General features: G+C 46.4%; 1 protein-coding gene across 5 annotated transcripts; it reads right to left on the minus strand.

Annotated features, from left to right (window-relative positions):
- Positions 1–1119: 1119 nt before the first annotated feature.
- CAPG (capping actin protein, gelsolin like) lies at positions 1120–16244 on the minus strand. Of its 5 annotated transcripts, none has more exons than XM_083588938.1 (10): positions 15953–16244; positions 12401–12434; positions 10784–10956; positions 9948–10102; positions 7810–7977; positions 5188–5337; positions 4264–4356; positions 3592–3724; positions 3004–3092; positions 1120–1291 (listed from the first exon to the last, which is right to left on the minus strand). In XM_083588938.1, the coding sequence occupies exons 2-10, from the start codon at positions 12421–12423 to the stop codon at positions 1226–1228; spliced, it is 1050 nt and encodes a 349-aa protein (XP_083445064.1). In that variant the 5' UTR covers positions 12424–12434; positions 15953–16244; the 3' UTR covers positions 1120–1225. The 5 variants fall into 5 exon arrangements, with proteins under 5 accessions (XP_083445064.1, XP_083445062.1, XP_083445063.1 ...); XM_083588936.1 differs by having other exon boundaries at positions 15774–16230; XM_083588937.1 differs by lacking the exon at positions 15953–16244 and adding an exon at positions 15774–15896 and having other exon boundaries at positions 12401–12437.
- Between the last annotated feature and the right edge of the window lie 8361 nt (positions 16245–24605).

The raw sequence follows: 24605 nt of genomic DNA on the forward strand, positions 1-24605 counted from the left end.
TTAAGAGGATATAGATCTGGTGTCCAATCCCCTTCACCTGAAGCACACAGAGACCTGCTCTCTGTAGATACCCCAGCTTCTCCATTGCTCACCTTTCTTGAACAGTGGTACCTCAGGTTACATACGCTTCAGACTCCGCTAACCCAGAAATAGTACCTCGGGTTAAGAACTTTGCTTCAGGATGAGAACAGAAATCGTGATCCGGCAGTGCAGTGGCAGCGGGAGGCCCCATTAGCTAAAGTGGTACCTCAGGTTAAGAACAGTTTCAGGTTAAGAACAGACCTCCGGAACGAATTAAGTTCTTAACCTGAGGTACCGCTGTATTGGATGGGCAGTAGGGCACCTAACCCAGGTTCCGCCTTGCCAGAGGCACAAAATGGCCACAAAGAGCCTTGGACATTTATCGGCAGTTATTAAAATTAATGTCAAATCATGCCATTGTGGGGTTTGTTTGGGTTTTTTTGGTTATTGTTCATTTCAGTTCTGGAACAATCTAAGCCTGTTTTCATGGTATTTTATGGAAAAAACATTTGACACTCCTGGAAAGCAGCAAGGGGGTGGGGTGGGGGGAAACAACGTCAGGACATTAGTGTGAATTTCTGCTATTTTTGTATGCCTTTTTACCTAATATGCACAGTTTAGCAAAGCGATTTCCCCCAACGCCATTCATTTTGTATGCTGTCCTCATACACTTCCCCTGACTATATATACATTCTTGTACACATAATTTGTCTGGACATCTGCGTTGCAAAATTCAGAGAAGGGCCACTTTTGAAGGCTTGCCATGTTTCAGTTCCTACATTGCTTCAGGAAGTCTGGGTTAGATAGGTTCATCCTCAAATGCAAAGTGAAATAAAATTTCCTCCCCATTCCTAGCAGAGTCAGACCATTGCCCCAATATTATTTACTCTGACCAGCAGATGCTCTCCAGGGTCTTGGGCAAGTGGAGGTCTTTCACTTCTCCTTCAGCCTGAGAGCCTTCTAAGAAGAGATGTCAGGCACTGAACATGGGATGTTCTGCATGCAGAGCATGTGTCCGGCCACTGAGCCACAGCCCCTCCCCCTTTTCTGTGCCTGGAATGCTGTGAATGAGCGAAAACATAACTTCAGTCCAAAGAAGAAGGTTAGGCCACAGTGGCTCCGTTTTAATAAGGCATAATGGTCGATAACAGGATATGTAAGGCACATGCACCAAATATTTCCAGCTCACGATGTCGACTCGGTTTCACTTCCAGTTTACGAAAAATTGTTTGAAGAGAGGGCTTTCGCGGCCTTGGGGCAAGATTTCCACCTGGAAACAGGATAAAGGTGCATGAGAAAAGGACACCCATGGCAGGCACCCCTCTTATGGGTCTCCCACTCCTTCATCCCTGAACACTGGCCATACTGGCTGGGGCCGATGGGAGCTGGAGTTCAAAACATCTGGAGGGTACCAAGTTGGATAGCCCTGGTGTAATGGTACACATAGGGATGCGGGTGGCTCTGTGGCTTAAACCACAGAGCCTAGGACTTGCCGATCAGAAGGTTGGTGGTTCGAATCCCCGTGACGGGGTGAGCTCCCGTTGCTCGGTCCCTGCTCCTGCCAACCTAGCAGTTTGAAAGCACAAAGTGCAAGTAGATAAATAGGTACCACTCCAGCAGGAAGGTAAACGGCGTTTCCGTGCCCTGCTCTGGTTTGCCAGAAGCGGCTTAGTCATGCTGGCCACATGACCCGGAAGCTGTACGCCGGCTCCCTTGGCCAATAAGGTGAGATGAGCGCCGCAACCCCAGAGTCGGCCACGACTGGACCTAATGGTCAGGGATCCCTTTACCTTTAATGGTACACAAGCATTAGCTTTATTCCAACCTCTCCCCTCTTTTCCCCAGCAATGCCAAAGAAATGGGCCAAGCTGCTTCTAGGTTTGAGAGGGCCAGGGCAAGTTGCCCTCTGCTGGGATCCCTCCTCTGGCCCTGGCACTCTTACCTTGTTGCAGTGGACAGCTGCAGTGCTCTAAGCAGTGCCAACTTGTGGCATCTTGCCACTATTTATATTTCCCACAATGCCTCTTCTGTAGCATCTAATATTATGAGAAAAAACTCTTACTCTACCCATTCTCTCTACATTACAGATGATTTTGCTCAGCCTCAGGTGGGTGCGGGCGCTGCGGTCCACCCCGGGTGTCATCCTTGAGGGTGTGTGTGACAAAATGGCACACCATGGGGGGTGGCACTTACCGTGGGGCATGGCCTGAGCCACATGTCTCTCCTGGGAGTTACATGGTGGCTCAGAGCCCTGCGCTGCCTGAAACGGCAGCGTGGGGCCTGGGCAGATCACTGGGGGCCACGATGCCCCCGTGGGCAGCTCGCCCCCCGCCACTCCAGCTGCCAGAGCAGCTAGCTATGTCCCTGTGGCTGGGCACTGTGCGAACCAGGCTCCCTTGCTAGATGGGCATTTGGTCTGTTCCATCAGGGCTGCTCTTAAGTGTTTAACAGCTTCACCAGTGATCAAGCACATTGCAACATTCCCAGGTCTCATTCGGTCATCCTAAGGGCTTGAAGTGCAGCTAATTTCTTTTACCCCACTGCATTTCAAGTTGTATTTGCACACTGCTGTGCACACCAGAGGGGGGGGAGGGGGTCTTAAGCACATTGCATATTTTGTTTCCCCACACCTGCAACCCCCCCCCCAGCTCCTATTCACAAAGATGTCGCCTGCACATGTGCAAAAGGTGTCTCAAATGTGCACACCTCAAGCTTAACGATGGCTTTCATTTTCAAATCAGATAGAAGGTGGTTTGAGGGAAAATGCATCCAGTAGCAGCATTCCTCAATAAACTACAGGATAGATGTGGGTTGTGGCTAACAAAAGTGTTCATGGCCTCAAATGCCCGCGGTGGGAGCGCACTGGAATCAGAGTAAATGGCAATGAAACTGCCATTCATTGCCCAAGTTTGGGGATATTTCCTTCATTTAGTAGAGCCTTCTAGAAACTTTGATAAGGCTGCACAGCCTCTGCTTGCTTACCTGTGTGTTCAGGGGATACTTCATCTGAGTGATGAAGTCCTCAGCTACCTTCAGGGCTGCCTGTTGTTCCTGCTCATTTGCTCGGAGGCCTTTTCGAGGAAAGATGGAAAAGGATAGGTCAGAAGAGCTGAGAGAGAGCATGTCTAATGCTGAGCAAGCAGAGAACAGCTGGTGTTTACTGGGAAGGAGCGGGGGACTAATATTCTTAGGAAGAAAGAAAACCTTCTCCTAAATCAGTAAGAGTAAGAAACAGTGGAATTTGCTGCCAAGGAGTGTGGTGGAGTCTCCTTCTTTGGAGGTCTTTAAGCAGAGGCTTGACAACCATATGTCAGGAGTGCTCTGATGGTGTTTCCTGCTTGGCAGGGGGTTGGACTCGATGGCCCTTGTGGTCTCTTCCAACTCTATGATTCTATGATTCTATGAAATCTGAACCATCTGTCATTAAACCATCATGGCTTCCTCCAAAGACTTCTAGGAACTGTGGTTTGTTAAGGGTGCTGAGAATTGTTAGGAGACCCCTTTCCGACTCACAGAGTCCCAACACCAAGTGTTGAGGCTGTTCTCATAGCAGTGCGTCGCGTGTCTCACCTTTCCAAACGTAGATTTTCCCACATAGCCCGTTGTCCAGGATGAAACAATCATCTGTGATGAGCTGGTCCTGATGGAATGGACTGGACTCTGAGATCTTAGTCAGGCTCATTTTCCCCGTCATGTCGGATACCTGGGAGATGAGAAGAAAAGAGGAGCAAATGCCTTCTTTGACATGAGACCATTCATGTGTGGCAGGACTTCGAGATGGTTGGACCTACTTTGTTTATTACTGGAACCCTAGGATCCACCAAACAGAGCCAAGTGCCCAATGGCAGCTGGAATGGTGGTGGAGCTAGATACAAAATGGCAACTGGGAAATAATGGGATAGCCAGAGCAACAGCAGCCTGACACGTTGACATTAGAAAGCATTCCAGACCCTCCATCTCCCAGAACCCAGTGAGCCTTAAAAGTAGGAGAGCAAAGAGCTCAAAGACAGAGGGCACATAGTAGCACCCATAGAGGAGATAACGAGAATGACGAATGAGGAAGTGGGAGAGACGGGGGGTGGAGATTCACTTGGGACAACGCCATTATCCAAGATGCTGGGTTCTATAGCCTCTCTCTGTAAAGTTTGAAATAAAAAAGGACGGTAAGAAACTTTCCCTTGTCTTTATACTTTCCTGGGCAACTATCCAGGATCTGCTAACAGCAGCCTGACAGGTTGTTACCTTATAAAGTACAGCGGCAATTGCATTTTTCCGATCAGCCATGACATCTTCCTCTGGACTTCCCTCTTTCAGAGCTGGTTTAGGACCCAGGACCTAGAAAAAGACAGCGGCAGGTAATACTGATACCCAGCTTCCAGACGTTTCATTTCTGGGCTCAGAACCCCACCTCTGTGCCTTGCTTGACCATTACGAAAGGATGAGTCGCAGTGGCAGAGAGGTGGTCTTCTCTTCAATCCCTAGCAGGAGAGAAGGAGGGGTGGGATCCCGGAGACAGGACTAAACTAGATGGACCAATGGGCTGATCTAGCATAAGGCAACTTCCTAAAATTGGGGAGAACATTGTTTGCACACAGAAGGTTCGGGTCCAATCCAGTGCATCTCTAGTGTTGTTGTTTGTAAAGTATCCAACTCTCATCAGCTCCAACAAAGTATTGCCAATGAGAAGGAATGATGAGAGTTGTAAACCACACATATCTGGAGGGCCACCAGCTCCCCACCCCTGAAATAGCAGATAATAAGAAAGGCCCTGCTCTGCTTCAGATGTTGGAAAGATGCTACCAGCTGGAGTAGACAATATTGAGCTGGGTGGACAGACAAAGCAGCTTCTTATCTCCTATGTCCACACATGAAAGTCATTGTCAGATGTTGCAATAATGAGGTGTTCAATAGACTCTTAGGGTACCTCAATACCTGTTTTGTGTGCCCTATTGGGAGATCACTTCCTTGATCTTTTCAATATGAAATTAAGAAGCCAAAACACGACTCATATCTCAGACCCTCCTCTGGAAGGGGTTTTATATCCCACCAAACCAAGACAGGTCCCAACTCCAGCTTGATGCCGAGAACTTAGTCAACGCCCATCTGCTTCCTAGACACCAACCCACAGCTTCCCCAAAACGTTTTCCTCTCTTGCAAGGAACTTACCGCTATCATCTCAGCCGGCTCTTCGCCATCTGCAATTATCTCCACTTTGGCCTTCCCCTTCCTCTCACTATCCCGAATTGCCGTTGCTAAATCCCGGGCTTTGTTGCGCTCTAGGATGTTGGATTTACTGCCACACCAAGTGAAGATGTTCTGAAAGGAGAGGCCAAGAGGAGAAACTTTCTCAATCCATTTGCGGCCAGAACATCTTGCCCCACGTCCACCCCACATACATACATACATACATACATACATACATCAATAAATAAATAAATAAATAAATAAATAAATAAATATTTATATCCCGCCCTCCCCAGCCGAAGCCGGGCTCAGAGCGGCTAACAACAGTAAAATAATACAGCATTCTAAAATCAATTCATTATAAAATCAGTTCAAATCAAATTGATGGCAACCATTGGGCTAGAGTTCTGTGAAGAATTACCAAAGGAGGGGGTCAAGCTGTGCCCTGGCCAAAGGCCTGGCGGAACAGCTCTGTCTTGCAGGCCCTGCAGAAAGATGTCAGGTCCCGCAGGGCCCTAGTCTCTTGTGACAGAGCGTTCCACCAGATCGGGGCCACAGCCGAAAAAGCCCTGGCTCTGGTTGAGGCCAGTCTAACCTCTCTGTGGCCCGGGACCTCCAAGATGTTTTTGTTTGAAGACCATAAGGTGCGACATACCAGGAGAGGTGGTCCCGTAGGTACGAGGGTCCTAGGCTTAAAACCAGCACCTTAAACCTGATCCTGTACTCCACCAGGAGCCAGTGCAGCTGGTATAGCACAGGGTGAATGTGATCCTGCGACGAGGATCCCGTAAGGAGTCTCGTCGCGGCATTCTGCACCTGCTGGAGTTTCTGGGTCAGTCTCAAGGGCAGCCCCACGTAGAGCAAGTTACAATAATCCAGTCTGGAGGTGACCGTTGCATGGATCACAGTGGCTAGGTCAGGGCGAGAGAGGTAAGGAGCCAACTGCTTAGCTTGGCGGAGGTGAAAAAATGCCGCCTTTGTTATGGCTACAATCTGTGCCTCCATGGAAAGGGAGGTGTCGAAGATTACATCCAGACTCTTAATGGTCATCCAGAACACCCACCCTGATCCTACACAAAAGAGCACATTTCTTTCCGCCCAATGTACGTAGTTGTGCACTCTCCTAACTAGGGATGTTTGAGAATTCTGTCGGAAATGGAAACAGGAGTGAGACTTGCTGCAATTCTCATTTTTGTCAGGGGTCAGTAATGAAAATGACCCAAGCGAGTAGGAGCATATGCTGTTCTTTTCTTAGTTTGTAAACATCATATAAATAAATACATTGTTTTCTGCATCGTCTTTGATGCTTCCCTTCTACTCAAATTGATTATGCAATTCATTGCATCAGTTTCAGATACAGTGATACCTCGAGTTAACAACTTAATTCGTTCCGGAGGTCCGTTCTTAACCTGAAACTGTTCTTAACCTGAGGTGCCACTTTAGCTAATGGGACCTCCTGCCACCGCCGTGCGATTAATGTTCTCATCCTGAAGCAAAGTTCTTAACCCGAGGTACTATTTCTGGGTTAGCGGAGTCTGTAACCTGAAGCGTCTGTAACCTGAAGTGTCTGTAACCCGAGGTACCACTGAATAGCAAATAGCAAGACAGACTATGCAGGAATTAGGGGAAGCTGAATTGCAGTGGAAAGAGGGCGGACGTTGATGAACACAGAACTGGGATGCAAAGAGTTGCCTCCTTCCATCCCTATTCACAGGGCATTAGCAGAACATGCTAGCCCATATTCCAAACTTGTATGTTCCCCCTCTCTTCCCCACAGCACCATCAACATTGTCCATGATGGAGGCAATAATGTTTCTGATAACCAGTTGCTGGAAACTGCAGGAGGAGAGTTTGTCCTTACATTCTGGTCCATCTTGTGGGTTTGCCAAGGGCATCTGGGTGGCCACTGAGAGAACAGGATGCTGGACTAAATGGGCCCTTGGCCTGATCCAGCAGGCTCCTCTTATGCTCTTAACATTATTTATGTGCCACTGAAATGCCAAAATAGCGGTTTATGTGCGAAAAGCAAATGGAGCAAACATTAAAAGATAAGCAAACATATTTAACACCCACCCACCCACTCACACCCCATAAAAATGTTAAAACATAAATGTTTGTAATTAAAATACAGTGGTACCTCGGGTTATGAACTGTCCTACTTACGAACGCTTCGATTACGAACTGGGCAAGTAATAATAATAATAACATTTTATTTATATCCCGCCCTCCCCAGCCGAAGCCAGGCTCAGAGCGGCTAACAACAATAAAAGTAACACAATTTACATAAACTCATAATCAATTAATTGAAATGCATTCTAAAATCAACTCATTCTAAAATCAATTCATAGTAGGTGCTCAGGGTTGCGAACTTTGCCCCAGGATACGAACGTAATCTGCTTCCGGGGCCGCGGGAGGCCTATGTAGGGAATGCGTGTTGCGGGTTAAGAACCCTTCAGGTTAAGAACGACTTCCGGAACGAATTAACCCGAGGCACCACTGTATGCAAAACCCCCCACCAAAACCACACATTAAAAACAACACAGCAATTATAAATAGAAGACACAGGTCGAGAGAGGCTTCTCCTTCTCCTCTTTTCAGGCTCACCTCTCCTAGATCCAGGATGAAGCAGTCGCCGGTGTTAAAACTAGCCCAGCTCAGTTCTTTTTCAGTGGCTCGGATATTCTTTTTCCCCTTCACCTGGTAGAGTTTGCGAATAGGACTGGGTTGCTGGCTGGCCTGGGTTCTGTTAAAGGCAGATTCCACACCTCCTTCCTGTGGAGCACAGACAAAAGAGGTTGAGGTCTGCAAGGAAGCAGGAGGATGCTGGAGTTTGGCGTGATGAAGGGGATAGGCTCCTTGAGATAAGCTGTTAATTTGTTTATCGCAAGAGGCAGTGACTGGTCCAAAGTCACCCAGGGAGCAAGCAGGGATCCAAACCCTGGTCTACAAGGTCCAACACTCTAACCACTACACCACTATTTTATATCTTTTAAATTCCAAATTATCTAATGCCACATTCTAGTCTTTAAAGAGGCAATTTCTGAGTCGTTTACAAGTGGCACTGCTGTTACACTATTCCATCCGCCCTGAATTTGGCAGATTTGGCTAGAATAAGGGTACTGCTTTCCATAGTTTTATACGTTGTGGTTTTTGTGATATTACTAGACCACAGAAGAAGACCAGCTCCTGGTCAAAATGCATCGGTTGTTTGTCATTTCTTCTAGATAAGTGTTTCCCAATGTTGGGTCTTCAGCTGTTTTTGGACTACAACTCCCATCATCCCTAGCTAGCAAGTCAGGGACGATGGGAATTGTAGTCTGAAAACAGCTTGAGACCCAAGGTTGGGAAACACTGCTCAAGAGCAACCTTTGCCCCCCTGGACCCATCCAGGTGTTTGGACTACAATTCCCATCAGCCCCAGTCAGTGTAGGGAGTTGTAGTCCGAAACATCTGGATGGTGCCAGGGTGGCAAAAGGCTTCTGTAGAGACACAAGAAGCAGCTTGCTTTTAAGGTTTGCGAGTGTAAGCGTTGTCATATGAGTTTGTGAGGTGTTTGTGAAATTCGTTATTTACTTATTTTGATTTCGCACACCCAGTGCTCCCCCCTGGGGGCACTCAAGGCTATGCAGTACTGGCACACACCCCCCCCCCGGAAGAAAAGCACTGTGCACAACCCAACTTTTCTGTTTCTCTTGAGCATCTTTATGGCCTTCCTGCCCTCCAAAGATGTCAAGGTGGCAGATGTGGGTTTCTTGCCCTCCTCATTTCATCCTCACAACATCCCTAGGAGGTAGGTTAGACTGAATTACTGCTTCTCATATGCCTGGCTTTCAATCTGAACTTAGCCTGATCTTTTATTCCCCTTCCTTCGCTCCCCCTCCCCTTTTTATGAAGATTACCCTCTCTGAGATCCCACAGCTAATTCTCCCCTGGTCTCCTCACTGGCCCAAATAGGACTAATTTAGATAGCTAGTCCTGGTGATCATCTAATGTTTATTGGATGGAATTCCCCCCTAAATTGATTTTTAAATTCTGAATTTATTGTTATTCAAGTTTTATACTGTATTTTATAGGGACGCGGGTGGCGCTGTGGGTTAAAACACAGAGCCTAGGACTTGCCGATCAGAAGGTCAGCGGTTCGAATCCCCACGACGGAGTGAGCTCCCGTTGCTTGGTCCCTGCTCCTGCCAGCCTAGCAGTTCAGAAGCACATCAAAGTGCAAGTAGATAAATAGGTACCGCTCCGGCGGGAAGGTAAACAGCGTTTCCGTGCGCTGCTCTGGTCCACCAGAAGCGGCTTAGTCATGCTGGCCACATGACCCGGAAGCTGTACGCTGGCTCCCTCGGCCAGTAAAGCGAGATGAGTGCCGCAACCCCAGAGTCGGCCACGACTGGACCTAATGGTCAGGGATCCCTTTACCTTTACCTTGCTGTATTTTATGCTTTTTTTGTTGCATCAATTAAGTGTTTTAAATTTGTTGTTAGCCGCCCTGAGCCCGGTTTTCTGAACTGGGAAGGGTGGGAAATAAATTTAAAAATATTATTATTATTATTATTATTATTATTATTATTATTATTATTATTATATTTATCTGGACTGGGCAGATAAATGTGGAACAAATGAACACATGATTTGTTGCCTAAGCCTTCTTTCATAAGGTGACTGTGCTCACAATTGGCAACGGTGCTCCCAGGTGATCAAAGCAGAAACCTGAAAAACTGGTTAGGTTGGGCCTGTCTTACCTGATATTTGATGCCATGGGGGAAGTACTCCATGAAAATGTCGGACTCATTGCCCTGCACCTCCCGGTACTGGATAGGCTTTTCTTTCAGGAAGAAGTTGAGGTTGGTGGAGAGCAGAGCACAGGCTCCCTGCTCATCTCGGGAGGAGTTCTGGCCTGGGTGACAGGGAGAGAGCAGTTATTTGATAGGAATTGTTCCAGCTCCACTTCTGATGGATATTCCCAGGATAATTCTCGTGTATACCACTCCCTCAAATAGCAAACTTGGGTGTTGAGCACAGACAGAAATGAGACCAAAATAGGGCCACTGGAAAACAAGAACGTAGCATGAGCATGCTCAGATAAACCTTCAGGACTGCAGAAGTTCAAAGGGAGCATGTGAAAAATCCCAAGAGGGAGGCAACAGCTCATTGAGAACTAGGAAGGAGTTGGAGTGCACACAGCGAGAGGAGGAAAAAGTCCTGTTACACAAGCATAAATCCTTGTGCCGACAGGACATGTTGGTTGGACACTGCCCAATAATAATACTAATAATGTGGAAGAGAGATTTCCCTAAACTCCAATAGGTACCACCTGTGTCACACATGTCATTGTGTCTTAAGATCTAGTGTTGCCAAAAAAGAAAGAAAAAAAGCTCAGCAACTTTTTGGGCGATCTTGAAATAAGGCAACCCTATAAGATCACTTTTTTCATATCCTGATGTGTGTCACTTCCTCATGTTTTAATATTTGGCTCAAGAGAAAGTGCGGATGGAGGCTGCTTTCCTACTGAATCAGCCCACAAATGGGTTCTGCATATGGATAATTCGTCTCATCTCTGCCAAGCCTAGCTGCTTACCAATCCAGATGTGCACACTGGACTGCTCATCAGGTCCATTGTGAAGAACCAGGTAAGAATCCCCAGAATAGAAGATGCCTTTCATCTCTTCTGGTACCGACACAGGCTTCATCTTCTCCACTCGCCAGATGTGGAGGCCTGGCTCCTTTACCGAAGCATCGAAGGGCGAGCCACTGCCATGCAAAAAAGGAAGAAAGCAATGGATTGCAAGACAGAAGGGACAGGATAGGATGAGACCAAAGGAACAGGCAGTAAGATGCAAGTAGAGAAGTAGAAGTGAAAAGGAAGAGAGACTTCAAAGAGGACAAGATGAAAAGGGATGGATCAGCGTTGGGGAACCTGTGCTCCTCCAGATGTTGTTGGACTACAACTACCCATCATTCTTAATCATTGACCATGATAGCTGCGACAGATGATGTTGGAAGTACAACAGCAAGGATTATTCAGTTTGTTGCTTAAGGGTTAATTCTGTTGACGATCAGCTGACCGGGTGTGTGTGTGGAGGAAATGTTGCCTTGCAACCAGTCAGAATGGCATGATCCTTGCTGAGGTCATTTGTGCTCTGTCTGTGTAGTTCTGAGGGAGTATGTGCTGAGGAATGTCTAGGCCTACTCTGAACAAGGTCTGTAAATAAGGCAAGAAATCTCTGTTTATTTCTTCCCATCTTATTTACTGCTTTTTTGTTGTTTACCCAATAAAGTATTATCAGTTTCTTTTCACTCTGGACTCCGTCTGCATTGTTCAAGTAACTCTGATACCAGATGAGAGCTGGAGTCAAACTATGGCTGGATCAAGACACATAAAAAACCCCCCAAAAACGTTTCAGGAAAACCTCCTAATGGGAAATCATGTTGGAGAAAGACAGACCTTCACAGCGCCATCATGTATCCCAGTGTTAGAAAGCATTTAAAACACTTTTTCTTTACTAATGTAGCTGAATCACAGGTCTGGAGAAGCACCATTTCTCTGCCCTTGAGATACAAGGTGAATCCAGGTGAGGAGAGAGGATGAGGGAGGAAAGAGGGAAAACAGACTGTTTACACGATGCATGTTGGGATCCACTTCGTTGTTTGTTTAATTAGCACCTCAAGGTCCATGAGCTGGAGTCAGATGCAAAATGGTAGCACAGTGGTAGAGCCAATTACCTTCTGAACCTCAAACTGGGAAACCTTCCACTGAGGAACAAACTACCTGTATGGGTGCTTCCTGACGACCTGTTTATTGAACATTCACCCCAATTTGTCTGCAGGGAGATTTGATTAGTATTTCTTCTGATTTGTTTGCAGGAACGTTAGATGACATTGTGTCAAAACAAGAGTTATTCCACACTTTCCAGGGCATTTCCACATCATTTTTCTTATTGCAAAAAGTCCAATATTTCGGGGAAGTGGGTTTGTTGCACAAGACCTCCCAACCAATTAAATTTACCCAGTTTGTGATTCCATCCCAACCGAAAACAGCAACAGCCTGGGACTGCCCATAGTACGGTAAATAAGCTTTTTAAAAAATAAAATAATAAAGGTGTTTAAACTAGCCAATTTTACATTAAATAAAACACAGTTCTAGGGAGCCTGTCTGGAACATGCTGTTGGATGGGCAGTGAAAAAAGTTCATTACCTTTTGGGGATTGCTGTGTACATGGTTCCGGGATCTGCAGAGAAAGAAACATTTCAGGGTTATCACGCTTGGAACAGAGTAGTCCACCCACAGATTGCTATCACCCTGAATGAGACAGAGGGGACATAGCTCAGTGAGAAGTGTATGCTTGGCAAGGAGAATATTTAAGGTTAACTGTTGAATCAGTGGTGCGGTTAAGCAATTTTTGATTTTGGACCACATGTCTCTTTGGGTGCACTTGAGATGACAATGTGTATCAAATATTTTTTTGGGGAGGAGAACCCCACATCCTTCCCTACATTCCCTCTTGCATGTTAAGATCAGCATAGTTCATTTGCCCTTGAAAGCTCAGGGATGGCCGACCTGGGACAGGGCCTTCCTTGTGGCAGCCCCTTAGCTGTGGAATTCCCTACCTACAGAGTTGTGTCTCGTACCTTCACTATACAGCCTTTGTCAATTTCTGGAGATACAGCTCTCTCACTGGCCTTTGACACCTAACAGATACAGTATGTGTGAGTGTAAACTGGTTGCAAATTGTTTCAACTGATATTATAGGTAAAGGTAAAGGGACCCCTGACCATTAGGTCCAGTCATGGACAACTCAGGGGTTGCTGCACTCATCTCGTTTTATTGGCCGAGGGAGCTGGCGTACAGCTTCCGGGTCATGTGGCCAGCATGACTAAGCCGCTTCTGGCAAACCAGAACAGCACATGGAAACACTGTTTACCTTCCTGCCGTAGTGGTACCTATTTATCTACTTGCACTTTGACGTGCTTTTGAACTGCTAGGCTGGCAGGAGCAAGGACCAAGCAATGGGAGCTCACCCCATCACCGGGATTTGAATCGCTGACCTTCTGATCGGCAAGCCCTAGGGCTCTGTGGTTTAGACCACAGCGCCACCCACATCCCTAACTGATATTTTATATATATATATATATATATATATATATATATATATATATAGATAGATAGATAGATATAGATATAGATATAGATATAGATATATATATAGATATATATATAATTTCTGTTTGTTACAATATTGTAGCTTTATATTATTGTAATTGGGACCTAATAGTGAAGACCTGGTAATAAATCCAATTGATGCTGATGATACAACTGGAACATCCCAGGTCCCCCATCCTTGGTTGAGTCTCTTTCTTGATCTTTCTTTCTTCCTCCGTTATGTAAAATATTCTGTGCAGCATGGAATACCCGGCCACTAATATAGAGACATTGCTGGCAAATAAACTTATGGAAAGAAGTGAGGGCCACTGGCTCAAAGGGCTTTCTGATGGGGATTAGACAACTTCCAGGAGTACTGGTTTACTTCAATTAATTAATTCATCATTCATTCATGAATCGCTTCCCATGAAACATCCCAAAGCGATTCAACAATAAAAAAATCCATCAACAAAAAAAAAACATATATATAAATACAGTTCCTAGCCCGATGAAGAAAAAAGCTGGGATAATAAATCTCCACTGGTTGGAAAAGGTAGGTCCAAAAGGCACCAAAAAGACAAATATGGCCCTGTCTGAGATATAATGAGGGGGAGTTCTGAAGGGTGGGTTTCACCACACTAAAAGGTCTCATAACTATATCATACAGAACAGGCTTCCTGATATGATGGTATCTGAGGTGTCCTTCTCTCCTGCAGAGCACAGCGATCAGTTGGGTACACAGGGGATGGCATTTTAGGAATCCTGCTTCTGAGCTGTATGAGGCTTTGGGTACCAGCATTACCACCTTGAACTTAGCCCAGCAAGAAATTGGCCGCCAGCGTGCTTTCAGCAGTGCTGCGATATTCTGCCCCAATGAGCAGTCAGAACACGCAATGTTGCACTAGGTGCAGCTTCTGGGTTAACCTAAGGGGCAGCCCCACATAGGGTGCACTGCGGTAGTCTAGCCTGGAGGTTACTAGCACATGGATGACAGTGGCCAGGTTTGTTTGTGATCATTGGCTACAATGGCTAAATGTCAAGGTCAAGGGGAGCATTTTTGCACTCCATTGCAGGGGATGATCTTCATGCTACCCTTAGAATTTCCTTGAAGCATTTGACTGGTTGCCGTGGGAGGCAAGACTCCAGGCCAAAAAGACCTTGGTCTAATTCAGCAGGGCTCATCTTCCTAAGGTTTAAGTACTGCCTTTCAGTCTGCTGAAGCAATTTATTTGCAAAGTGAGCAACCAGCTACGGCTGATCATGTCCCAGGGGCATGGAAATGACTCAAGCAGCCAGCCTTGGGTTTTGTAATGCGCTTTAAGCTCGGAAAAGTATGCTTTAGTCACATGCCACCCATTGCCACATTGATAGTTTCTGATGGGTGTGTGTGTGTGTGTGTGTGTGTGTGGAATGCCAATCTGTTGCAATGGGGAAGGGCAGTTGGGCCAGTTGATGCTAACTTCCCCATTTACTTACTTACTTACTTATTTTAAAGCAAGAAAGCTCTCAGCTGGAACAGACACCTAGATCAGGGGCAGATCTCATGCTCTGTGCATTGTATTCAGGCAAAAGCCATCTTTGCACCCAATAGGGGAAAGATTTCTGGAGGCTGGCACATTAGGGCAAAACTCTCTTCATCTCCTACCTGATCCTTTTAATGCAGCCGGGAAAGGCCTCAAGGAATAGGAACGGAGAAAACTGGTCCCACTGGATCCCATCTGCAATGGGCTAAGAGGCTCCTCTTGCTCCAAGCTACTGCTTGGAACTGGGGATATACTGCAAATTGTTGCAGGTCCCCACTTGTTTCGGTCTTATCTGAAAACGGGGAAGCTGTGATGAATCAGCCAGCCACAAAAATCGAAATACAGGTGGAGGTTATGCTAGTACTTGAATTACCAGGGGCAGAGAAATGACAGGGGTGGGCAGCCCCCTTTTTTGTGATGGTCCCATTAGCTACTGTTTTTAGACAGCTTAAAGGAGGGAGGAATGGTTGACTACAACTGGAAGGAGTTGCAGGGTGGCTTGTGAATTCAATTGCCCCACCCCCCAGACACACACACACCCCTTTCCCCTCAGAATATTGACTGGGGATTTGCTGAAGGAGGGAGGTGTTGCACACAGAAACATTTTAAGTGCACCCCCTGCAATGAATCATGGGAACTGTAGTTCACTCCCCCCAGAGGTACAATTCCAAGAATGCTTGACAAGCAACTGTTCCCAGGATTCTTGCGGAGGGATGTGCGAGGTGTTGAGAGACAGAACAAAGCAGCCAGGAACTGCTTGTGCAAATTCAGCCAGGCTGTTTGCAAATATCTTTGCCTGCAAGCCTAATCTTTTCCACAGCCACCCCGGCACAAGCAGCCTTCCAGCCCTAGCTTAAGTTTTAAACATCTGCACGGCGCAGGAGACGAGGTTTGCATCCACTCACCAAGACGGGTCCACTCCCCGGCAGCCTCTGCTAAAGCAAAACTTTTCAGAAGAGGGGATGTAATATTAGATTTCCTGGGCGGGGACTTTCCTGTCTATTGAAGCTTTTCATTGCCTCACTTCTTTCGTGGCTGCAGGGGAAAGGGGAAAAAAATGCGGTCGAGGAGAAGAGTGACTCACTTCACTTCTGAGCTGCCATCATTCTGCTCTTCCTGTCCTGCGTCCTTGGGCTTTGCTTGCTTTGCTGATGCCCTTTGACCCTGCCAGCATCACTTTGCCATAGGGCAGCCACGGACAGTGGTCAAGGGCGCCTCGAACAATGTCCAGCCGCAAAGCCTTGTCGTTTGCTCGAGCAGAGACTGGGGCTCGCCTCTTTATGCAGGCCACCAAAGTGGAACAGTTACAAACATCCTGCAATTTTTATGCCGGGAAATGAGACACTTCTCCCTCGCAAAGCCAAGAGCAGAAACCCAATCGGCTCGCGTTTCAGGTCTCCTCTTTAAGCGTCATCACATTCCAGGGTTGTTGGTTTTTGGCACACCTATATTCTGAGCCGAGCCCCACCGTAGATAACATGAAAATATTTACAGAGAGCCTGTGGGCATAGCCAAGGGGGGGCATATTTTATTGAAAATATTATTGAAAAAAATGAAAGTAGTCAATAATCTGAGGTTCTGTGTCCCCCCCAGCAGAAACCTGCTCCCCACAATGTCCTATTTATTTTTACCTGTGATTTCCCAGGAAAAACTCAACAACTTTGGCTGCCCCCCCCAATCCCATTTATGTCCATGAGAGAGCCTGGCCAAAGACACCACCAGGACTCATTCATCACCTCAGGAAAGTTGACTTATGTTTCAGTAGTTCCTGCTCACACAATAAACTAGAGGTCCAGTAACAAGAACTGAGCCCACAGAAGGTATTGACTTACGTGTTTTGTTGTGTCTCTTATTTTCTGGGCTCAACACCACATCAGCATTTGCTGCCCAGGGCTGGTTCAAACTATTTTGCTGCCCGAAGCTAAAATAATGGGTAGTATCCAACCCATTTCATACTCTGGGTAGACCTACTAAAATTGATGGACACTACTAACTTAGGCCTATTAGTTTCAGTGGATTTGCTCTGAGTAGGTGTTAGTTGGATACAACTCTGTAATTTTACTCTCCTTCATCTTGTTTGTGGGTAAGTGTCAGGCCTGGTGTTTGGGGTGGGCCAGGCAGGCACGGATCTGGAGCCCTAGGAGCTGCCCAGGTCACCTCCCTGGTCTGACCACCTCCCTGGGCCCCCAGAAGCGGTGTAGGGAGCCCTGCCAGCACCTGGGGTGGGCAGGCGCACTGCGCCATGGGGACGGGGCACGCATGGGAGTGGGGTGCACGCCAGAGTGACTTAGCGTTCCTTAGCTCGACTGGCGCAGCTACGTTGATGGAAAACTGTCACCTTTGTCATCATCATCAAACCTTTTACAGTCATACCTGGGGTTGAAGTACCTTTGGGTTGAGCCTTTTCAGGTTACACTCCGCTGCGACCCAGAAGTAACGGAACGCGTTACTTCCAGGTTTCGTCGCTCGCGCATGCGCAGACGCTCAAAATGACATCACACGCATGCGCGGAAGCAGCGAATCATGACCCACAGGTTGTGTTCGCTTCAGGATGCGAACGGGGCTCTGGGACCGATCCCGTTCGGATCCAGAGGTACCACTGTATTGGCATCACATACAAAGATCAAAAACAAATCAATACAGAATTACCACTTCCCCAGTGGTAAAAACATTTGCTAAAAGAAAGGAGGCAGAGCAGTCTATCGTCACATCTCTAGGTCTCCAGGGAGATCAGATGTCTGCAGTGTATTTCAACGACAAAAACCAAATAGAGCTATTTAGCCACTAACTTGATGAGCTCCTGATCATTCCCCAGTAATAGATAATGTATGACCTCCAATTCTGGTTTCCATTTGGGGATACAGAATTGATTCTCCATGGGGTCACGAAGAGTCGGACACGACTAAACGACTAAACAACAACAACAACAGAGAGATTGGGTCAATCTCAAACTTCTCAAACAATCTCCAGCTGTTTTTGGACTACAACTCCCATCGTCTATAGGTAGCAGGACCAGTGGTCAGGGATGATGGAGACTCATGTTTGAGAAACACTTCACTGGGCCAATGACTACCTTTGTCTGAAAGTTCTCCTGGTGGTGCTTGAGGAAGTAGCGAGGGACAGTCCAGATCCTCCTGCCTAGAGTCCTTTTGTCCCCGTGATTTAGGACAACAACCCACAAATGTCTATGGCTTTCAGTTGCTGCTGGTAGGAAAATAACTGCTTATGTGTTTCTCAACACCATGAAGGTCCAGATGCTAATCTGATTTGCTGCAATGATATCAGGGAATCAAATCTCTTGGGAGCCATATATATCTGTAGCTTCGCGCCAAGGAAACCACACAGTTTTAACTGTAAATGTTTATCTGATACAATGTTATCTAAGTTTTTGTTTTTAAAATTTATTTTTGCATTGCAGGCACCCACGACTTTTTTCTGCTCCCGAGGTAAGGGTGAGGACTAGTAACAGAGTGCCTTTTGCATTGTGAATAATGTGGCATATCAAAGACTCTGTGACAACGTTGTTCCAGGCCAGCTCTTCCAGTCCTCTCAACCAAGGGTGGGTACCAGTAGTGCAGTGGCAAATTCAGAAATGCAGATAATTGCAGCCATGCTTCCATTATTATTGTTGTTATTTATTATTATTATTATTATTATTATTATTATTATTATTATTACAGTGGTACCTTGGGTTACATTCACTTCAGGTTACATACGCTTCAGGTTACAGGCTCCACTAACCCAGAAATAGTACCTCGGGTTAAGAACTTTGCTTCAGGATGAGAACAGAAATCGTGCTCTGGCGGCGCGGCAGCAGCAGGAGACCCCATTAGCTAAAGTGGTGCTTCAGGTTAAGAACAGTTTCAGGTTAAGAACGGACCTCCAGAACGAATTAAGTACTTAACCCGAGGTACCACTGTATTATAATTATTATTATTAAAATTTATATACAGCCCTATACCCAGGTGTCTCAGGCCGGTTCCCAGAATAAAATCAAGATATGAAACCACAAAATACACAATAAAAGTAAAAACAACAACCCAGTTAGCCCCCCCAGGTTATGCAACCTTCTAAGATTTATACAATAATCTTATAATTATACAATAATACTTATTGTTTGGGATGCATCGCACTGATCAGCGCAGATTGCCATGCATTGCTCTTTGACTAGATATACTATTTTCTCTGCACATAAATGCACAAATGCTTTGGAGTGCTCCTGCATCTTCTTCTTCTTTTGAGTAAATTAAGTTGCATTTCCACTGACGTTCCATTGTACATAACAGAACTTGCGCACCATCCACTAGGAACTGAAACATCTCGTTTTCAGTGTTCCTAAATGCTGACCTTTGGAGCATACACAACAACAGCTCCTTGGTGTTCTTCCTGGGCTCCTTCTCCAGATGACCCCAGGAGCCAATTCTCAGTGGCTGACTCACTTCCTTTCACTCTGATTCAATCAGCACAAAGGGTGCAAAGACTCCCTCTTAGTGGCTTCAAAGCTCCCCATTTTTGCTGTCCAGGTGGCTCTTGGGTGCTGGAGCCAGGGACCCTTCTGGGACCCTTCTGGAGAAATGGTAGTGGGTCTTTGAAAGGGAGAGAAACTAAAATCAACAGATTTGTCCTTCCCTATGTTAAACAAAGAGGGGAAAGTTTGTAAGGCAGAAAACAGGTCCCTGGACTTGCATGTGGATTGGAACGCACTTAACAATTAAACTGTGTCCTGCTCTGAATTTTGCAATGCACATTCAGTTCAAAAATAGAAAAATATGTGTTAAAGTGCATAGAAATTTATATTTTAGGAGAAAGTTCAAAAATATGTGTTGAAATGCATAGAAATGTATATTTTAGGAGAAAGTGGGTACAAAAATGTGTACAATTTAAGTGTGATTTTTTTCCCTTTCCATTTTTTTTAAAGCTGAAATTGCTACAGAACAGACTTTTGATTGATTGCAGGTAAAGCTTGCATGGAACAGAAATATGCTGTTCTAGCCATCCCTGGCCTTGCCTTTAACCTGAAGCCTTTAAATCTTGAGAGGGCAATGGAAGAAACTATTGCAGTCTTACTAGGATAAGACCTGAGTCTAAGCCTGCTTCAACCACAGAATAGTAGGAATAGTAGTCATTGTCATCATCTAACAACATCTGGAATGCTGCAGGTTCTTCACTTCTTGTGTAGGCACAGTCTTCGGAAAAAGCAGCTCAGGAGGGAACAGTATGCAAGTAGTTCAGCCCCCAGCATCTCCAGGGAGGGAATGATACCCCTTCTGAAGCCCTGGAGAGTTGCTGCCAGTACAGAGCTAGGGAGCTACCTAAGGCTTCTCCCACACTTCCCATCCTACAGCTGCCTGCAGTTCATCGTGTCACATTTCCACCTACATGATCATATGCATTTCTGAGAAGGAAGGTAAAACCACAAAATAAATTCCTCCCCTTTAAGTGTAGTGAAAAGCTGAGCGACCACATCATGACGGCGTGGATCAAAACAACAAAACATACTGGCGGCCCATCTCAGCTGTGGGTATGAACTTCCTTGTACAAAAATCAGACACAAAATTCAGTCCTCTTCCCAGACAACTTTAAAAGGGCTGTTCACATCGTGGCTGTGCTACTATCCTTTAAAAAAAATGATTTATGCTTTTCAAATTTATACATTTCACTGCTTTTTCAATCAACATTTCAAAACTCGACTTCCTTCCCCCTCTTTCTGCGGATCCTTAAATTTATTTTTAATATCTTCTGCATATCCAAATTAACTTAATTTGTTCATCTTCTTTAAAGATGAAACTGCAGGTTGTTACAATAATCCTGCCAATGTTCTTATATGTTTACAGGTTATTTGTAAATATTCAATGAACCATTTCCATTCTTTTATAAAAAGTTTGCTGTGCTACCATCCTGTGACCACAAGGTGTCGCCCTCCCCCTAAGGAGCAGAGCTAGACCCACGAAATCGATATTGCCTGATAATGTCAGGACTGTCTGTGTGATGGATGCGATAGAAGAAGACTCTGTCTCTTTTGCATTTGAGGACTGTTCCTTATATTACCTCAAATCCACGGTGTCTCTCCTCTCTTCTCCATGACCCTAATGCAGCATCTAGTGTGGCTCGCTATTTGAAACCTCTGAACGCAGATCTGGGTGAGCTTACTCAAATGATTCCCAGCTTTCTTGCATGCAAAGCCACCTGAACTGTCTCATGTCTACATGTGCACTGGACCACCTCAAACCTTTGAAATTTGGGCATCCTTCTAAAAATAAAGGTAAAGGGACCCCTGACCATTAGGTCCAGTTGCAGACGACTCTGAGGTTGCGGTGCTCTTCTCGTTTTATTGTCCAAGGGAGCCGGCATACAGCTTCCGGGTCATGCGGCCAGCATGACTAAGCTGCTTCTGGCGAACCAGAGCAGTGCACGGAAACACCGTTTACCTTCCTGCCAGAGTGGTACCTATTTATCTACTTGCACTTTGACGTGCTTTCGAACTGCTAGGTTGGCGGGAGCAGGTACTGAGCAACGGGAGCTCACCCCGTCACGGGGATTTGAACCACCGACTTAATTTTTTTATAATAGCCTTTAATAGCATTTTTACAGATCGGTGTAGATCCAGCCCAAGACATCTGGCAGGATAATAGGAACCAGATGGGAACAGAGCAGCAGCGGCAGTGAGAGGGGTCTGGGTTCTCATAGGTCCAGCTGCAGATTTGGGATTAAGAGCAGCTGGCATGGAGGGGGATGCCGTGTGAACGAAAAAGGCAGGAAACTAGATGGCAAGTGGTCTGGCTGGTCAGAGCAGGTCATCTGAGTGCCCCATTATATCTGGAGCCCATCTCAGGAGGAGGACGTTCATGCAAGAGGATCCACCCAGGGCCTGAACGTGACTTCTGCTGGGAGATCTGGTTCTATCTCTAACAGGGAGGGGGGCAGGGAGGGCAAGCAGCAAGATGATTCTCTTCCCACATCACATGCAGAGCGGCATCCTGGTAAGGAGGGATGTGGGCATGGAAACGATTCATGTGGCTCCAGCCGAGATGCCAGCAGCCTGCATTGAAAGCAGGAGCAAACAATGAGTGTTAAACCTCAAAGCAGCTTCGGGGCTGAGATGGAACCAGCCTCCTCGAAACAGAAACGTAAGTGGACCCACTTATACCCGTAGCAAACATCCAAAGCACATTTCCTCCCCTCAAGGACTTCTGGGCGCTGCAGTTTACCCGTCACAGAGTTACAACTCCCAGCAATCCTTAACAAATGACAGTACAGTGATACCTCGGGTTAAGTACTTAATTCGTTCTGGAGGTCCGTTCTTAACCTGAAACACCACTTTAGCTAATGGGGCCTCCCGCTGCTGCCACGTGATTTCTGTTCTCATCCTGAAGCAAAGTTCTTAACCTGAAGCACTATTTCTGGGTTAGCGGAGTCTGTAACCTGAAGCGTATGTAACCCGAGGTACCACTGTACCCAGAATTCTTTTGAGGCTGGGAGGTAGTGCCTCAAATGTTCTTTAAAGGCATGGTGCTTTAAAGGCAGCCTTGCCTACTGAGTGAATCTAGCTCCATATTGTCAGCACGGACTGGCAGGAGACGGTCCAGGGTTATAGACAGGGGGTGTGAATGAATTGCTAAGTTTGGCTACCTGTGATACTGAAGGTAAAAAAAAAAAAGTAAAGTAAAGGACCCCTGGATGGTTATATCCAGTCAAAGGCGACTATGGGTTTGCAGAGTTCATCTCGCATTCAGACGAGGGAGCCGGCGTTTGTCTACAGACAGCTTTCCAGGCCATGTGGCCAGCACAACTAAACCACGTCTGGCACAAGGGAACCATGACGGATACCAGAGCGCGTAGAAACCCTGTTTACCTTCCTGCCACAGCAGTACCTATTTATCTACTTGCACTGGCATGCTTTCGAACTGCTAGGCTGGCAGGACTGGGACAGAGCAACGGGAGCTCACCCCGTCGCAGGGATTCGAACCGCCAACTTTCCTATCAGCAAACCCAAGAGGCTCAGTGGTTTAGACCACAGCACCACCCGCTGGTGATACTGAACCACCACCTTGATCCCCTGCCCAGGTACTGTCTGGCCTGCCTGTGGAACCAGGAATGTCTGACCTCCTTATCACCTCTCCTGGATGGTTGGCATCCCTAGGGCTCTTGTGGACTTAAGGGGACGTCTTTTTCATTGTTATCCTCAGCCCTTTAAATGCAGAGTAGCCTGGGTCCAACGCAGACTGGGGAGCACCCTTGCAAAGTCTGACTGGGAGGTGACCTGTCATGAGTGGCGTGTCTTTGCTTCTAAAACAGGGGTCAGCAAGGTTTACCTTGCCTGGGCCGGTTCACTCCAGCAGAGATCCTTCCGTGGGTTGGATCGTGCGTGCGCATGAGTGCACACCCACGATTTCCGGCACAGACACGACTTCCAGCAGAAGCAAGTCCTGGTTTAGCGCAGCACATGGGGACTCGCCGAGCGAGTAGCTCGGTTCGGGGGTGGCTCAGGGCCAGTTAAACAACCCTGTGGGCTGCTTGTGGTCCATGGGCCTTAGGTTGCAGACCCCTGTTCTAAAACCTCCCATTCCCTAGTAAAAAGAACCATATCTGCATATTTCTTCTGCCTGCAAGGACTAGCTGGCTTTGACTCCAGAGGGATCCGGGGGCACTGTGAGCTTTCTGGGAGAATGAGCCAAGCCATGTTGGCCAGCTGTTATGAAAACAAACATTAGAATGCAGAGAGCGGCAGGAGGTGGCATCGCCGTTGCCTCTGACCAGCACTGCAACAGAGCAGCTCTTGACATTTCTCTTTCAGACCTTTCGGCTTATTCATAACCACCCAGAGGACACTTGCTGTGATGCATCTCAGAGCCAACTCAAATGTTACTCTTCTTTAGAAGAGCAGTCCCCCACCCGCTTCTAATTCCCATGACTGCATACATGGAAAAATGTTCTGCATGAATTCGTGAGACACGCGACTGAGTCATTCACAGATCCTCGTGATTTCTCAGCCCGTTTGGAGATGCAGATTTCTGCAAATGTGTCCCATGTGAGTCTGGCCTAGGACTGCTCTCTTAATTCAAAGATACCCAGTAATGCTGCCAGGGTAGGGCTTTGGATTCTCGGCCCCACTCAGCAAAATGAGCTGGTGCAAATGGAGAAGGGCTAGCTTACCGCAATTTGAAGTGAGTGGAGTACTGTACATTGCCATCTAAAGAGGGAGACACTGTTGGAATCTAGACACATATAAAAAAAAACGCTGTGAGAATGCATTAAAAAAAAAAACACCTTGAAAAATATATTGAATTTGCCATACTGTATTTGAACTCACCACCACCATCTAGTGTCACATTTGAATAATGCACTTAGCACACACTTAAAATGTTATATTTGCAGCTGTAGAGCTGAGTCCCCCATTGAGATCGTCTGAAACAATCGAAGCCTTACACCAAGTGCAGGAGACCTCAGGACTGGGGACTAAATAGGACCCTCCAGAGCAGGGCCGGATTTAGGTTTGATGAGGCCCTAAGCTACTGAAGGTAATGGGGCCCTTTATATAGCAGGTGGGGCCCATTACTTACATCATAGGAGCCTACACAACACAAAACACTGTTGCTGTACGTAGATTTTATTTTATTTGTTTTTTTTTATCTTATAGTTTGGAAATGTACATCTAGTTGTTTTTTTTCCTTTATTTTTTTGGGGTCCCCCAAGAGAGTGGGGCCCTAAGCTATAGCTTGTTTAGCCTGTCTCACCAG

This window comes from Podarcis filfolensis (genome assembly GCF_964270895.1).
Source record: "Podarcis filfolensis genome assembly, chromosome: 15".
Lineage (NCBI taxonomy): Eukaryota > Metazoa > Chordata > Lepidosauria > Squamata > Lacertidae > Podarcis > Podarcis filfolensis.

Bases quoted from the DNA above. Each gene is read 5' to 3' on its own strand.
- CAPG (XM_083588934.1), bottom strand. From the start codon at position 15,063: ATGGGATCCAGTGGGACCAGTTTTCTCCGTTCCTATTCCTTGAGGCCT. The intron at 7,978-9,947 runs GTAAGACAGGCC...TGTGCTCCACAG, and splicing joins CCCATGGCATCAAATATCAG to GAAGGAGGTGTGGAATCTGC. The intron at 3,725-4,263 runs GTAACAACCTGT...CTCATCTCCCAG, and splicing joins TTGCCGCTGTACTTTATAAG to GTATCCGACATGACGGGGAA.